General features: G+C 44.9%; 1 protein-coding gene across 2 annotated transcripts; it reads left to right on the forward strand.

The window, feature by feature from the left end:
• The first annotated feature begins 625 nt into the window (after positions 1 to 625).
• Positions 626 to 16,028, forward strand: TGDS (TDP-glucose 4,6-dehydratase). 2 transcript variants are annotated; one of them, XM_036011232.1, is made up of 12 exons: positions 626 to 718; positions 2,681 to 2,747; positions 3,771 to 3,839; positions 4,940 to 5,030; positions 6,663 to 6,805; positions 7,934 to 8,032; positions 8,992 to 9,051; positions 10,110 to 10,153; positions 11,127 to 11,292; positions 13,676 to 13,734; positions 14,546 to 14,643; positions 15,728 to 16,028. In XM_036011232.1, the coding sequence occupies exons 2-12, from the start codon at positions 2,727 to 2,729 to the stop codon at positions 15,811 to 15,813; spliced, it is 936 nt and encodes a 311-aa protein (XP_035867125.1). In that variant the 5' UTR covers positions 626 to 718; positions 2,681 to 2,726; the 3' UTR covers positions 15,814 to 16,028. The 2 variants fall into 2 exon arrangements, with proteins under 2 accessions (XP_035867125.1, XP_028382593.1); XM_028526792.2 differs by having other exon boundaries at positions 628 to 852.
• Positions 16,029 to 16,239: the final 211 nt, after the last annotated feature.

Here is a 16,239-nt window from a genome sequence, read left to right on the forward strand (position 1 = left end):
TTTCAGAGGAAAAGGGGAGAGCTGTTCGGCAGGGCTGGAGTAGCGCTTGCTATTGTAATTTGGGGGGTCAAGGAAGGACTCTCTAATACGGTGACATTCAAACTGAGAATTCAAGTAAGGGTAAATACTAGGCAGACATTGGGGAAACAGCAGCCCAGGCATAAAGGAAGTAGTATGCCAGGCGTATTCAGTGAAAAGCAAGGAGTAGAGGCTAGGGCAGAGTAGGTAAAGATCTGAGGGTAGGATCTAGGGAACATCTGTAACAATAATCGTAACCACAACAGCAAAAGGTCATTTGGCTAATCCAACCTCCCATCTCTACACTTTTGCAAGAGGACTCCCGGGGAGTTCTCAGTACAACTGGTGCATGACTGTGGAGATCGCTGTAGTACAAGGTTGACAAGAAGGTAATCGTTCATAACTCTGACTACTTGTGCATCTAAGTAAAGCCTAATTCATGCTGGTGATACTCTCCCGGACAACGCGCCAAACCCCACTTGTCCCGACACCCTTAACTGCAGCTACCGAGCCAGGGGACTGCGCAGACAGCTGCGCGTGCGCAGTGGCGCTACGGGGTTTGCACACCAGAAGGCTCGGCCCCGCCCCCCAATGGGCGGGGATAAGTCCGCTACGCTCCGGAAGCCGCCCCTGCCAGCCCCTGTAAACGTGTCGGGGAAACAGCGCCCGTCGTAAAAAGTCGCGGTGGAACCTCCCTACGGTGCAGAGAGCCGTGGCTTTATGGTGCCAGCCACTGCTGAGCCGGGAGATGTCGGCTGCGGGTGGGGTGGATCCCCCGGGTCCTCCCAGCAGCTTTGCGAAGCGGGTCCTGGTGACCGGGGGTGCTGGTTTCATGTAGGTAACGGCGTCGCTAGCCGAGTAGTGGCTCCCCAGAAACCCCAACCTTTTCTTGCGGCTCTGCTCGCTCTTGGCAACTTGGGACCAGCTTTGGGTGCCTCATAAGGGGAGGGTCTTAATGCACGACCAGACGTTTATTTATTCAGCTGAATTAAAAATTCTCTCTTGGTACTAAACGTTTTGTGCCCCTTTCCCGCTTCCACCCGCAGTCAGCAAGTCCTCTCTCCCTGCTTCCAAAGTCTGTTCTCACGGCCATTCCTCACCTCCCTTCCCCTTCTACCTAGCCCAGGTTACTGGTTGGTTGATTGGTTGGTTGGTTTTGCCTAGACTACTACTGTAGCCTCCTAATTGGGCATAGTGCTTCTGTTCCTCACAAGTCAGTGTTTATTAAATGAAAGTGCATCAGGCTTAGACTAAAATCGAGACTCTCATATCCTGAAGATTCTCAAGTGCCCGGCACTACTTTTCCAATCCGCTCTCCTGCCAGTCTACCCCCTTCTTTTCTGTGCCTGCCACGCTGACCCCTTGCCGTCCCTGGAACGTACGAGGTTCCTTCCTCCTTTCTTGAGGCCTTCATACTTGCTTCCCCTTTTGCATCATTCAATTCAGACATGGATTCAGACATCACCTCCTCAGAGAGGCCTTCCCTCATCACCCTATCTAAAATACCCCTCTCCCTACTAACACACTTGTCACTACCTGAAATTGTATTGTGTATCGTGTTTACTTGTTTATTGCTTGCACCCCCAATTAAGGATGTACACTGAATGAGGGCAGAAACTATTGTTCATTTCAGCACCAAGGAGAATGTCTGGCTCATTTTATAAAGGTCTTCAGTCATTGTTGAATGGCTGAATGCATAAGTACAAACAAGAAGCTCTCCCAATGTCCAGTGGGAGAAGAGGAACATGTGACTCTCTCCCACCATCCTACCCACCCCCGGCCCATTAGCATGTTACATCTCCTCTTCTGAAATGACAGTGACTTGGAGGAGGGTATCAGGCCCGCAAGGTTGACTTAATGACAGCAGGAGCATGAACATAACAGCGGGGTACAGGGGTGATACTGCTGGTCCAGGAAGGGTGCTTGCAGAAAACACTGTGAGAGGGCTGTCAGGTACAAACTCTTGAGGTTGTAATTTGGTCGGGTGCTGCCCTTGATCCTGTCCTTGTTTGGTGTATGTGATAAAATCTGGTGAGTCATCTCACTGAGCTGTGCCTGTCCTTCCACTTCAGGGTCCTCTGAAACCCAAACCTAGGAGTCACTGTGGATATTGAACTCAGGGTGGTGTCAGCCGTTAGCCTTGAAAACCAGGTTTAACCTGAGACCTACGCTCTGCCCCGCACCCAACTTACACCATCAAATTCTTATACGAAGAGCTAGCAATTGCAGTGCGATTACTATGGACACAGACAACTCCTATGCCCGTACTAACTTAATTTTTACATAGTTACACCTACAATCTGAAAAGGCACATTATAGCCCATTTGCACTGACCACCAACCACTGTATTTATGATCCTGCTTTGCTCCCATACTCAAAGCATGCATGGACAGATCATTTGGTTAAACTAGTTTTTTCTTACACCCAGGAGCAGTAAATTCACTCTTCTCTATAGTGTAAAGGGACTATAAGGCTTTGTATATGGATACTGTTGGCGAGGTTAGTAAAAAGGGTGGGTGTGGGTCTATTCAGTGTAGTTACATTTCTTGGAAAAATGTAAAGGTATCTTTGAATAGTTTCCTAATACTTGGTGGCTTAGGGTAACAGGAATTTATGGAAATCATTTCATTTTCTACTAACAAGATACACTTTTTTCTTATAGTGCATCGCATGTGATTGTCTCTTTAGTAGAAGATTATCCAAATTATATGATCATAAATCTAGACAAGGTGAGTTTTATAAAAATGAGCTTCATGCACTGAAAGTTATTTACATTTTTAAAAGTATTAGAATCCTGCCATGCTGATATTTTAGTTCTTTAGTCATTTCAGCAACTTAGGGACTTATATAGTTATGTATTCATGCTGTATTTAATCTTACATAAAGTCTTTTGAAACTTTTATTTATTATGATAGCCCATAAAGTAAAGGTCTGAAGAGCATTATTTTTACCCCCCAAAAATCTTCACCCTAAATGTAATATTTAGTGTAATCTTGTGATTATTAACCTTTTTTGGAGTTGGAATATTCCGATTATTTGACTTTATTATTTGATTTTATAACCGCCATCTCATGGAAAACTGTATTTTTTAAAATTAAAATGTAAATAAATTAATTTAATTTTGAGAACTTTTCTGTAATAATTGGAGTCTCCCTAGAGAGTCTGAAAGCCTGGATTGGTAGTCGCTGAATTTTTTACTTTAGACACAAGAGGCAGGCAGTCACCTTCATTTCATAAAACGTGATAGTAAAACAATGTCTAGTCCAAGGGTAGTCCTAAGTCTTGGGAATGTTTACCTGCCGTAATATGATGGACAGTAGTGTCTTCCTCCATCCCCACTGACTTACCACCAGTTACTCAGGAAAAAGTGTAAGAGTTACAATGTGTGACACAGGAGTAACTGTCTTCAACGGCTGATTCTTCTTCCGTGAGGAATGGTAAACTTCTCTAGCTCCTGGGGGCTGGAGGCAAACTGGGCGGAAAAACTCTTTAAAGGAGAGGTTTATAACAAGTAATTTTTTTTAAATTTTGAAATATTAACAAATTATATTTTTTGTGTTTTACTTTAATATATTAGAAACATCTAAAAATACAAAGTGCAAACACCTTGAGAAGACATATTCTTGTACTATAATCAGAACATCTTTACAATAGATTGGTATTTTCTAGGAAAAGCTATCATCTCTTTTTGTGTTGTTTCTCCACCCTCCCTTCCCCTTTCTCCACCCTCCCTTCCCCTTGAATATTTTAAGCTGGATTACTGTGCAAGCTTGAAGAATCTTGAAACCATTTGTAACAAACAAAACTACAAATTTATACAGGTATGATAGTTTCTTATATAATTATTACACTGTGTCTTTAGTTACTCAGATATTGTATCTTCCTTACAAACTTGCATGACATGGGCTTGGAAAGCATGCTAATTAAAGACCTTTTAGCTTCCAGAAGCACCACATGCTGTCGGTGTACACCACATATAAAGTTACGTGTGATTTTTGGTGTCTCCGCAGATCTGTGAGTAGCTGATTGAACTCACATGGTTTGGGATTCTTTTAGGTCCTCACTATCCTTCTAAATAAGGCCTTGCTGGGATTTCAAAAGATTGGCATAAAGTGGGTGTGACTTAGGCCAGACAACAGCAAAAAAGCCCACCATACAGCCTGTAGCATGGTCTTCTCCCGTAAGAGTTGATTGATTGGTTCTAGAAGACTGATTCTTACTAGCCACTCCCCAAAGAGTCCAAAGTATAAACCGGAGAGCCAGGTCATTGATTTGCAAAGGGGAATTTTAATGGCAAGTGCAACTATTTATCCTATGCTTTATTTTTATTTTTATTTTTTATTTTGTAGTGGTTCACTTAATCACGAATCTTAAAGAATATACTGAGGAAACATTTCATAATTCTGTTCTGTATGAAAGGGTTTCCTTCAGTCACCAAAGGATTATTGAGGATACATATTTTTGGAACTATACATATAACAAAAGTACTCATAAATTTACTTAGTTGTGATTAAATTTTTCAAAACGTCATTCCACTTGTAACATTTACTTTAAATATATTTCAGTAATGTTTATCTCAAACTTTTGAAAATATGTTTAAAAAGTTTCCTGTTAACTTAATGATCTTAGGTTGGCAAGTCCTTTCTAGTAGTTAGTGCATAATAAAATATTTTAGGCATTAATTTGCAACAAAATTTTTGAATTGAGTGTTTTATATCCTAGGATGCTGAAAAAGATGCGTCATTCATTACCATACTTACTCAACCCCTCAGTTGAATTTTTAAGATATGCTCTCTTAAACCGGGGAGGGGAGGATTCATTCTTCTCTTGTCATTTTTCTTTGTGGTTCCTGCAGTAGAATGGTTCTAATGCACGGGCACGTGCGATGAAACTCAGTGTTCTCATGTTCGCTCTCATACAGGGCGACATATGTGATCCTCACTTTGTGAAGCTGCTGTTTGAAACAGAGAAAATAGACATGGTCCTGCATTTCGCGGCACAAACACACGTCGGTGAGCATCGTTTTGTGTTCCAGTTTCGACGGGCACATTGTTTCCTCTGGTGGCTGATGAGCCTGCGTCCAAGCACAGTCCTGGGGTTGAACGAGCGGGTGCCTGTGTGTGTGTGTGTGTGTGTCTGAAAGGGCATGTACCGCGCTCTCCCAGAACACAAGCCAGCGGTCCCTGTGCCACCGAGATTGCTGTCGTTGTTCAGGTCATCTCTGTTCGGGGAGGTTGAACTATAACCCTGAACGCTCTCTCAAAACCGTGAGTTTAGCCAGATTCAGCGTAGCCATTACTTCTGGGCAGACGGACGTTCAAACCGTATTTGTTGTTGTTTTTGGTATATAATTGTAGTTTTTTGTTCATCTGAGATTCTTCTCATCGTTTGTCTAGCATTTGATAGTGTGAGATACAAATACTCAGAAGAATTTAGAAGGAAGATTAAGTGAATGCTGATACTGCAAACACCTGTGTAGCCATCACCTAAGCAAAAGACAGAATGTTGCTGAACCCTCTCTAGCTGTAGTATGACTACTGCTTTAACCTGATTTCAAAGTTACCATTTCCCTTGGTTTTCTCTGTAGTTTTGCTGTCTGTGTATTTACTCCTGTTTTTAAAATGTTATAAAAATGTATATATAAAATAACATGTAGGTTTTTTGGTGGTGCTTTTTCATCCAGCTGGACTCATCCATGCAGTTGAATGTGGGTGTGATTTATTCATTTTCAGTGACATAAAATATTTCATTCTGAGTACATACCACAATTTGTGTATCGATTCCACTACTGATGGACATTTGGGTTGTTTACGCTTTGGGCAATTCTCAGCAGTCCTACCGTGAACATTCTTACCCACGTGTATTCTTTTCACGTGTATTGAAAAGAATGTGCCATCTGCAAAGGTTGGGTACATTGTGATTACACATTTGTTGTGTTAAGTTGGCTAATCGTGATCTCCAGATCTCCTGTCTATTTCTGATGAATTGAACTTTTTATCCTTATGAAATGATCTTTCTTCCTTGGCAATGTGTACTGCCTTGAAGTCAGTTTTGTTTGACATTAATATAGCTGTGTCACCTTTCCTTTGGTGTTATTTTTATGATACGTCTTTTTCTATCTTTTTATTTCCAACCTTTCTCTGACTTTATGGTTTAGCCGTGTGTCTTATAAACAACTTATGTTTGGATTTTCTTTCATCTAGTCTGACCACCCTTGGTAGTTCCCCTAAACACTGAGTTTGTTGATCTGTTTGGATTTATCCCTGTCATCTTATTATGTGCTCTCTGTTTTTCTCACCAGTTCTGTTTCTCTGCTTGTTTCTTTTTAAATTCTTTTTAAAATAAAAAGAATTCTTATTCTTGCTTGCTCTTTTAAGGGCTTGACTGAGGAGCTTTTCTTATTCTATTTTTCTTCCTTTACTAGTTTGGAAGTTATATGTTCTGCCTGTATTCTGTGAGTGGTTTCCTTAGACATTGTAACATGCGTAACTGGCTTACCAAAGCCTAAAGTCCGTCAAAACCGTTGCTCGCCTCCCAAGTAACACAAAGACCCTAGACACTTTAACTCGACTTATCTGCTATCAACTCTGGTATTTGTTCTATCCCTTGGGTGAAACCGTTCTAGCCTTTTCTCTTTTTTTTAGATCTTTCGTTTGTGCGCGCCTTCGAGTTCACCTACGTCAACGTGTACGGCACTCACGTGCTGGTGAGCGCGGCCCACGAAGCCAGGGTGGAGAAGTTCATCTACGTCAGCACGGACGAGGTGTACGGCGGCAGCCTCGACAAGGTGAGCGCAGGAACGCCCGCCCGCCGGCTTCCCGTGGACCGGGAGCAAGCCTGTCTCAGTAACGCCTGCTCTGGGCTCGTGTCACCACCCTCCGGTTGCTCATCCTGTGGGGCTCTCCGCGTGTCCTGCCATCGCGCCTTCCGTTCGATCCGACAGCGCCGCCCCGCTGCCCACAGCGGTCCTCTGGGTGCGGGCGTGTGTGTGATTTGACCTTTGACCGGCAGTACTTCACAAGAGAGCAGCCGATTTCATCTGCGTGCCCCAGTCTTGCACACGCGGTGAATGGCATTCCCCCGGCCAAAGCTCGTGGGCGCCAGGCCGCAGCACACTGCCGTGCCCTCAGGAAGGCGCGTGGGACGTGCGGGCTGAGTGTGCGGCAACTCCTGCAGAGACGGGAACCCGTTCCCCTCGCCCGGTCGTTCATGAGTGTCGCACTTGTTATGCAAACGGATGGCTCCATTTTCCAGTTTATATTTTTCGTGGTCAGCAGTGACCGTATTCTGTTTTATTATTGTATTTTTACCGAAAGTCATGGACAGTGAAAAGAGTCAAGTCGTTCGAAAACACACTGAGAAAAGGCAGATCCTGGCCACTTGTCAGTCCACAGTCCCTCCTCTGAGCAGCAGCCACTTTCCGTTCCCCTGGCCGTTTTCGTGCGGCTGTCTTACTCCTCCTTGTGCGTCGTCACGCCACAGCAGAAGTGACGGGGTAGCCAGGATGATCCGTGAAGTGTAAGGCAGTCCATGACATTCCCGCGCTCTCACCCTGTTGGTGTTCCGGTGCTGGGCCCCAGGGCTCCGCATGTTCTGGCCTCCCCAGCCCCCCAGCCTCATCCCCCCCGTCTCCCCCCTCTCATGGAGCTCCCTGTAGCCCCTCTGAACGCACTTCTGTCTCAGGGCCTCTGCACTTGCTCTCCTGCCTCTTGCCTGACAGGGTGGTCGTGAACTTGGAATAGGTTGCTCTGCAGTACATTCAAGCGCTGGGAAAAATGCTGGGCACATAGTTGGGGTTCATGAATGTTTCTTTAACGTAGTGATTAGCATTTCAAGTTTGTGATAATATTCTCTGATTTTTCTACTTAGAAAGCATGCATGACATTTATTTTTATATGTATCTTATTAAAATTAGGAGTTTGATGAATCTTCGCCCAAGCAACCAACAAATCCTTACGCGTCCTCCAAAGCAGCGGCTGAGTGTTTTGTGCAGTCCTACTGGGAACGATACAAGGTAAGACCTGACCTAAAAACTCTCGAACCATTGTTCTTTGGGCTTAGGTGATGAAACTTCAAGTTAGCCTTAGCAGTGTTTCACTTGTAGAGCAGAGGACAGGTACTGGGGAAAGTTATATGTTAAGGAACTCTAAACAACTGACTGTCCGTACCATGCGCACAGAGTAGGGCCTGCTGCTTCCTCAGTTCCCGTTTCAAGGGCTGACGTGTGCATACACGGGAGTGCTTTCCTGCTCAGTGACAGGCCGGGTGTGACGGCTCTAGCAACGAGCCCTGTTCTGAGTGGAGGCAGGCGGAGGGAGGGCAGGTTCCTGCTCCCCTGCGCGCCCCTCCCTGCCTGGCCCACCTCCCTTGGCTCCTTGTGAGTAGCAGGCAGATTCCCAGGGGGCGGGGGGGGGGGGGGGGCGGATTCTGTGGTGTCAGTCTGAGGGTCTTAGCCAGCCCGAGTCACTGACTCGAACACCCACGGGTGCCTCCGCACTGCCCTTCCCTGGGAGTGCCTAAGGGCTGGGTCACAGGGGCAAGCCCGGGGTGGACAGCAGGGTCTCCTCTTTCTTTTCGTGGCAGGTTTTTTATTTGTAAGGGCTGGTTCAGCAGGGGAAGCTGACTTGCAGTTTAACATCTAACCAAACCTAGAGTCTTAGAGGCCGTCTCTGAAATAACTGGCTGGAAATGTCCTTAATTTTCTTCCGTCAGACTTAGAAACCTGCCTCCATCTGCATTTATCCTCCCCTTGTCCCAGTAAAGGAAAGATTCCTCCCCTTCCCTTTGGAACTCCTGCCTTTGTCTGAAGCCCGTCGTCTCCTGTCTGTTCAGCCTCACATGAGAAAAAGTCCCCTCGCTTCTGTCCTCGAGGTGTGAGGAATCATTTAGCCAGACGTGCCGTATTTTAGAACTTCAGCTTTAGGTCATCATCATTCAGGACCTTTCCCTTCTCTCAATATCTGATACTCTCAGTTTCCAGTTGTCATCACGAGGAGCAGCAATGTCTATGGACCACACCAATACCCAGAAAAGGTACATTTTACTTCTGAATTTAGTGCGCGTTAGTGATGGGAACTTACTCCTTTTAATAACCTCTCCAGTTATTTGTTCACAATTTATGTAGTAATGATACGTAATCTATGAGTGTTACATAGGCAGACCCTGGTTTCAAGTTTGAACATTTGGGCTTAAGTCAGGCCCTTTGAGCGCCACCCTGAGCACCCAGGGCATCTCTCAGACCCCATGGCCGTGGGGCGCTAGCGTGGGATAGAGCCTCTCCAGGTGGGCGCAGACAGCACACGCCAGGTCAGCCGCTCCAGTGCGGGAGTCCCGACGGGCTCAGTGACTTCAGAGGGCACCTCGGAAATAGGGCCCCACAGCGGCACAGGTGGTGAGGGAAGCAGTGCAGGGGAGGCCGAGAGTGCCTGGCTCTGTGTCACTGAACCCACGTGTCAGGGACCGGTGCCCGCCCTCTGCCTGCGTCTACAGGTGGGGCCACATCTCACTCCCCGGCCGGATGCGCTCGCCTGTTTTCCCAAAGGAAAGGGCCCCTGTCGTGGTCTGCTGGTAGTAACGTCCACTTCACTTAGTTCACATAGTATCTTCAACAGGTTTATTATAAATGTGGTCATTCGTCTCGCTCTGTTTAACATCAATTTTCTTTGAATCCAAAGCGCTGGAATGTACTTTTTTAAAGAATTGATTTCCCAGGCACTTCCTGAGTAGGTGTTGTATTTAAAGCAATAACTAAGATTCCTGCTCTTGTAAAAATCAGCACAAAAGTGAGATTTGTGACGAAAGCGGTTGTTCACAAAGACTTTTTCTGAAAACAGTATAAACGTGTTCCACTGTTCATACTGTTTTCTTTTTATATTTTTGTAGCAGTTAACTTGTTTTGTGAAATAGGGAGCGATCTTAGAGTTCTTTCACTTATCAAAGTTATAATAGATTTTTCTTGAACTGCTGATAAGAATTGGAGGGTATCTATATGTATATTTCTTAACAATAACAATGTTTTAGTCTTATGAGTGCAAATACAGATTAGTGAGCAAATTCCCAAAGTCTGAAATGATATTTAAATATTCTTTTAGGTTATTCCAAAATTTATATCTTTACTACAGCACAACAGGAAATGGTATGTTATCATTCACCTTTGTACCCAGATGTTTTTCTCATATGTTGTTACTTATTTGCTGACAGTTTTTCTTGAAAATCATAAAGTCTTAGTATTGGAGGCCATAGAATTGGATGTCTCAACAAATTTAAGAATTCCTCCTACAATCAGTGTAATAGTTTATTGTTTTTAAATCATGTATGTACTTTTAGAGGGGGGGGAAGGGGGAAGGGGACGGGGAGGAACAGCTATGCGAGGGGTAAGCACCCGTGGGTAGCCTCTCACAGGCCCCCAGCCAGGGGCCCCGTCCTTGGCCCAGACTGCGCGCTGAACCCGCGAGCCTTTGGTCCACGGGCCGCGTTCAATCCTCTGAGCCATGTAGGCCAGGGCGAGGTTTTTAAATAAATATAATCTGTAATTCATCTTTATAGTTTATTTACTAAGATAATTTTGGTTCTCAAGTGAAGGGACTGAGCAAAAACAAAAACAGAAAACCCAAAGCGACTTATAAACACAACGGTATGGTGATGACCAGAGGGGCAGGGGCGGGGCGGTATGGGAGGATGAAGAGGGTAAAGCAAGGATAAATAGTGACAGAAGAAAATTTTAGTTCTCAAATGATTTATCCTGGAGCTTTTAGTGATCACGTAAAATTTGACATCTGTCTTTATATAACTTTTTGAGAAGATTTAATTCATAGACCTGTAGATATTTCTTCAAAATGAACCTAAGGCATACAGTTGATGAAAAATTATCTCTCGGGGGTCACTTTCATGTTTGCTACTGTCCTACTGACCACCCTCAAGGGGGCTGGAGATCGTTTAAGAACTCGGGATAACCTTCAGCAAAGTCGCAACGGGGTGTTTGCAGTCCGAGGTCTCCAGGATCGCCACAGGAATTGGCTTTTCTGGAGTTGCACCCGGTTGTTGCCTCCTGTGGCTGGGGAGAGCTTACTGTTTACATTTTATGATGCGCTTTTATCCAACCTTCCTAGCTGCATCCATGGGTCAGGGCTTCAAACGAGGAACTTCCTGTATGCTACCGATGTCGTGGAAGCCTTCCTCACCGTGCTCAAGAAGGGGCAGCCGGGGGAGATCTACAACATCGGGAGCAGCCTCGAGATGTCCGTGCTACAGCTGGCCCGCGAGCTCATCCAGCTGGTGCGTGCGCGCGCATGCGTGCTTCAAGGTCGTCCGTCCCTCCCTCGGGGCAGCGGTCGGTCACCGCTTCAGGCAGAGCCAGCAGTTTGCAGTTTATTCGGTGAAAAGTGAAGTTTGATCAGTGACATTTGTAATTACGCACGCCAGCGAGTTTCCAGCGGTGTGCCGCCCCAGGTTTCAGACACGCAGCACCTGACTCTTTAGTCGGGGCACTGACCCCGCTCCCCGTAGATGGTCAGATAAACACATGGCAGCAGCCAGCACAGCACTAGCCGTCCGGTGTAAGTGAATCAAAATCATACCTGGTTTTTCGTCAGATCAGCGAAAAGCATAATACATTTGTCGGTGTGCCGCAGGAGTTTAGCCGTTAGTTCACGTGTCCCCTGGGACGGAAAAGGCGGAAGAGCGCTGCCGGCACCGTCTGTGCTGGGACACGTGTGTGAGGCTCTGCCACCCGTCCAGCAATGGCTTTTTCAGGGAAAACCCCGCAGGACGTTAAGTGTGCGCACCCAGTGAAAGACACACTTCAATTTCAGGAATGTGAGGTTGTGCCCTAAAAGCAAGCAACAATGGAATGATATATAAGTAATTGTGGTTGTGAGTGTAGGTGTGTATTTCTGAATATCAGTCGTAAAAAAACCTCAGGACTCAGTAGAAAGGAAGACAGAATATTGGGAAACTCGTTTGCCTCTGCACTGTCATCAGAATGCGCTGTGCTCCTGACGTGGGTGTTCCACCCCAGGTGCTCATCCGATGCCAGTGGGGTGTCCTACAGTGTAGCTGCTCTGATGTTACCTGCCTGGAGACAGCACCCGGGCCCATGGGTTGTGGAGTCGGCCCCACAAGACTGCGCTCAGTTCAGATACCAGTTGTGAGGCCTGGCTGTCCCTGTGCCCCTAACCAGCCAGTGATAAATCGGAGGTGATTCGCTGGAGTGGCTCACAGAACTCAGGAAAACAGCAGTTTACTTTCTAGATTACGGATTTACAAGTTCTGCCCAGAAGGTATCCATCCATGTAATGTGAAAGAGAGACATTTATTGTATCTTACACAAGATACAAGAAGCATTGCACTTAGGACAGTGACACCTCAGTCCCCTTCAAAGTGGGCACCTTGGGACCTCACACAGTTCTCCTGGTCACCATCAGCTGCCCCATGGCATTTTCCTGAATGCTACTGATGGTCTAAAGTCCCTTCCCTTTCGAAGGTGATTTTAGTTTTGGAGAAAGCCAGGAGTCGCAGGGCACCAAGTCTGGGCTGTAGAGGGGCTGAGTCACCTGGGTGATTTGATGTTTTACCAAAAAAGTGCATGAGACATGATGCATGAGTGGGGGGAGTTGTCGGGATGAAGCTGCCAGTCACCAGTAGTCCATAGCTATGGCCTTCTGAATCATCTGAATAGTTTCTGTGGAGGAATGTTCAAGGTTAGCTCAAAATTTGATGCAGATTCATTGCTCTACTTGCTCAGTCATTTTGAATGTGACAACCACACAGTGCACATGCTCGCTCAGCAGCCTCTCCCACCCCCACTGACCAGTACAGTGAAGTCGTCATTGTTCACACATGCACATTCCAGTCCACTGTCCTTGGCTGCCAGGTTACATTGATGCCACCAAACCGTTCTCATTATACTAACAATGGCTGGGCTTTTTCTGGACAGAACTTGTATTACGTAGGCTATATAACTCAGGAACAGCCAGATGGAGGACACACGTAAGGTCAACAAGGCATGAGGGAAGGGGTGTGGAGTGTGCACACTCTCTGTGGGCATGCCCCCTCCCAACACCTTAGCAGGCTGGGAGCTCTGCATGGAGGCTTTGTCAAGTAGGCATGATTGACTGACTCATTGGCCATAGGTGACTGACGCAGCCTCCTGCCCCTCTCCCGGGTATGAAGGGAGCAGGGCTGAGTTCTGTCCCTCTAATCACATGGTTGGTTCCCGAGGAAACCAGCCCCCCTCCTTATGGACTTCCCCAAAGACTCGAACATGAACTCCGGTGTGGTTGAAAGGGGCTTGCTGTAAACAGCAGGAGGACTTTATCTCATCACTTAGGAAATCTCAAGTGCCCTAGGAGCTCAGTGCCAGGAACGGGGGTGACGACCAAGCCTGTGTTTCTTATTATAAATCACAATATCACACTGAGTAATAACCAAAAGCCAAAAAATGTATTTTCTGCCATAGTATACATCGTGTATTAACTGAGCTTCAGGTAGAATTTGGGCCGTAAAGTACAGATGGTGTTACTGAAACGCTGTTCGTCTCAGCTGTCTCCGCGGCTTTGAGGGGGTTGGACTTCTCACCCTTTGACTCTGCCAGGGAATACCTTGTTGTTCTCTGGTCTCATTTTATAATTTGACTCAAAAGCCTTTTCCTTTTCGACAGATCAAGGAGACCAAGTCGGAGTCTGAAATGGAACGCTGGGTTGATTATGTCAATGACAGGTGGGTACCAAGTGCAAACATCAGGGAAGACTGTGAAACCTGAGGTCCTCACAGAATTATAAAATACATGGAATGGGCCAAAACCAGTTTGTTCGTTTTGAGTTTTCTACTAAAATATTTTCCTAATTATAAATGTCGTACAAATAAAGAATAACATTCTTACTTGCTAACTCTGTGATTTAAAGAAAGTTATTGAGCCTTTCCAAGGGTGAGGTTTCCTGTAGTGTGGAATAGAGAAAATACCATCTTGCTGTTTACAAGGAATTTTACGGTTTGACTATAAATACAAAGTGCCCAGCCCAGGGTGTGGAACACAAGAGCCCTGATAAGTTTGTGTGTGTTTGCTGACTCATTCCTCAGACACATAGGTATTATCCGCTGCATTCAGACCCAGACTGTGCTGAGATAAGAAGAGGACCAGCCAAGGGGAGTGTTAGGTATCTGGGATTATAGATAATTTTTTTAAAAGGTTTTATTTATTTACTTATTTTTACAGAGAGGGGAAGGGAGGGAGAAAGGGAGAGAAACATCGACGGGTTGGGGACCTGGCCCACAACCCAGGCCTGTGCCCTCACTGGGAATCAAACCTGTGACCTTTGGATTCGTACCAGCTCAGTCCACTGAGCCACACCAGCCAGGGCTAATTTTTTAAAAATAAATACTTTATTTTACAAATGTTCTATGATCATGTTATCAAGGAGAATTTTTTAAATTGAATTATGGTAGAGATGCATGGACACATTATTTCTCATAGTACTCAGATGTGTGAATATATTTCCATAGTATCATTTTAAATGTTTCGTTTCCCAAGACCCACGAATGACATGAGGTATCCAATGAAGTCAGAGAAGATACACGGCTTGGGATGGAGACCCAAAGTGCCTTGGAAAGAAGGAATAAAGAGAACAAGTATGTTGTGACTTGGTCCCTTGGGGGTTGAGGGTTTCAGAAAATTTTAAAGAAAAAGTTTTATTTTTAGAACACTACAAATTCAGTGGAATATTTTGATGCATCACTTTTACTTTTCAAATCGTTATGTTTAATATATTTCTAACAATAGAAATATGTTTCCTAAGCATCTTGAATTTCATAGATTAACTTCTGATCTGCCCTCCTATATCTTATTAGCATTTTTCAGATTCCTGTTTCATTGATTCTCAGGTGTACATTCTTTATTCTTTTCATACCCTTGAAAGGTGTGTGTTTTACAGTCACTCACATGTTAAAATTATTGCAACTTTTTTCTTTTTTTGGTATGTAAAACAATGGCCCATCTTCAGTGACATCTTAGGTTTGATGAAATATATTGTTACAGTCTTTAAGTGTTGAGTCTTTTTATATTAAATAGGAAGTGAATTGACCATGTGCAGAATACCTATTAAAATAAATGTATATAAGTGTATGTATGTTAAAGTTCTATTTAGAAATGTACTCATGAGAAAAAATATGTTCAAACATAAAGTCTTGATTCAGAGCTTAAAATACAAATACCAGTGTTACATTTTAAAAAGCAAATTAAAAGATTATTTTTTAATTAAAAAAACTTTAATGCTAGTATAGCAAGATAAAATAACTTCACATGTTAACAGAAGTAAACTCACATCACCTCGCTGTGCCTGTAATGCAGTATTGCTGCATCTGCATGAATAAAATACGACACTTATTTTCTGTAACTTTAAAACCAGCACAAATGACTTATCTCCCTTTCTCCCTGGATTTCTTAAAATGAGAATGTCTTAAACACTTATACCAGCAAATTCAATATAATACTTTTGAAGTTAAAAAAAATAGTTGATTTTTAGATCTGAATTTTCAGATGATGAAATATTTTCTCATTGTCAGTTCAAAATCGAACTTTGTCATCAGGCCGCCCTTGCCCGCTGGTAAGCTGTTGGGCAGGACTCCTCTTACTTACCGGAACCCAGTGAATTTTGGTGCACTGATGTTTAGTGTTTTAATTTTGGTCCTTGTCTTTTGTTTCCTTCCCCACCAGTTGAGTGGTACCGGGAGAATTTTCACAACTGGAAGAACGCGGAAAAGGCATTAGAGCCCTTCCCGGCGCAGCCGCCGTTTGTGTAGACGGGAGCTTTTGGAGAAGGGAGAGCCTTACCCTACCTCAACGAGCGATGTGAAATCAAGCGACCAAAGGAAGTGTCTTGTTTTCATTTGGAACTAGACTCATATCTTTTGGTATAAAATTCAGAAATTGTACCCATCTTGAGAAGAGTTTCAGTATTAGTGTAGGATTTGAACATGAACATTCTTTCCGAAGCTTTTTCTGGATCGGGAGCCAGGAGGCGCAGACGGAGCCCTGCGCAGGCGGGGGCCGGGGAGAGGAGCCCCCCCCCCGCCGGGAGCAGGGATGCGAGAGCTCCGGCCAGGACCCCTGTGCCGTCCTCTCCCGCCGCCTGAGAAGTCTCGGGGGTTTTCATTTTCAGACAGCACTCGATGGTGTGCCCTGATTCACCTTTTTTTAAAGGTGCGCTCTCGTGCCACGTGAGCTTT

This window comes from Phyllostomus discolor, chromosome 11, assembly GCF_004126475.2.
Source record: "Phyllostomus discolor isolate MPI-MPIP mPhyDis1 chromosome 11, mPhyDis1.pri.v3, whole genome shotgun sequence".
NCBI classification, from domain to species: Eukaryota; Metazoa; Chordata; class Mammalia; order Chiroptera; family Phyllostomidae; genus Phyllostomus; species Phyllostomus discolor.

Bases quoted from the DNA above. Each gene is read 5' to 3' on its own strand.
- TGDS (XM_028526792.2), top strand. From the start codon at position 767: ATGTCGGCTGCGGGTGGGGTGGATCCCCCGGGTCCTCCCAGCAGCTTT. The intron at 853-2,680 runs GTAGGTAACGGC...TTTTTCTTATAG, and splicing joins ACCGGGGGTGCTGGTTTCAT to TGCATCGCATGTGATTGTCT. The intron at 11,293-13,675 runs GTGCGTGCGCGC...CCTTTTCGACAG, and splicing joins CCCGCGAGCTCATCCAGCTG to ATCAAGGAGACCAAGTCGGA.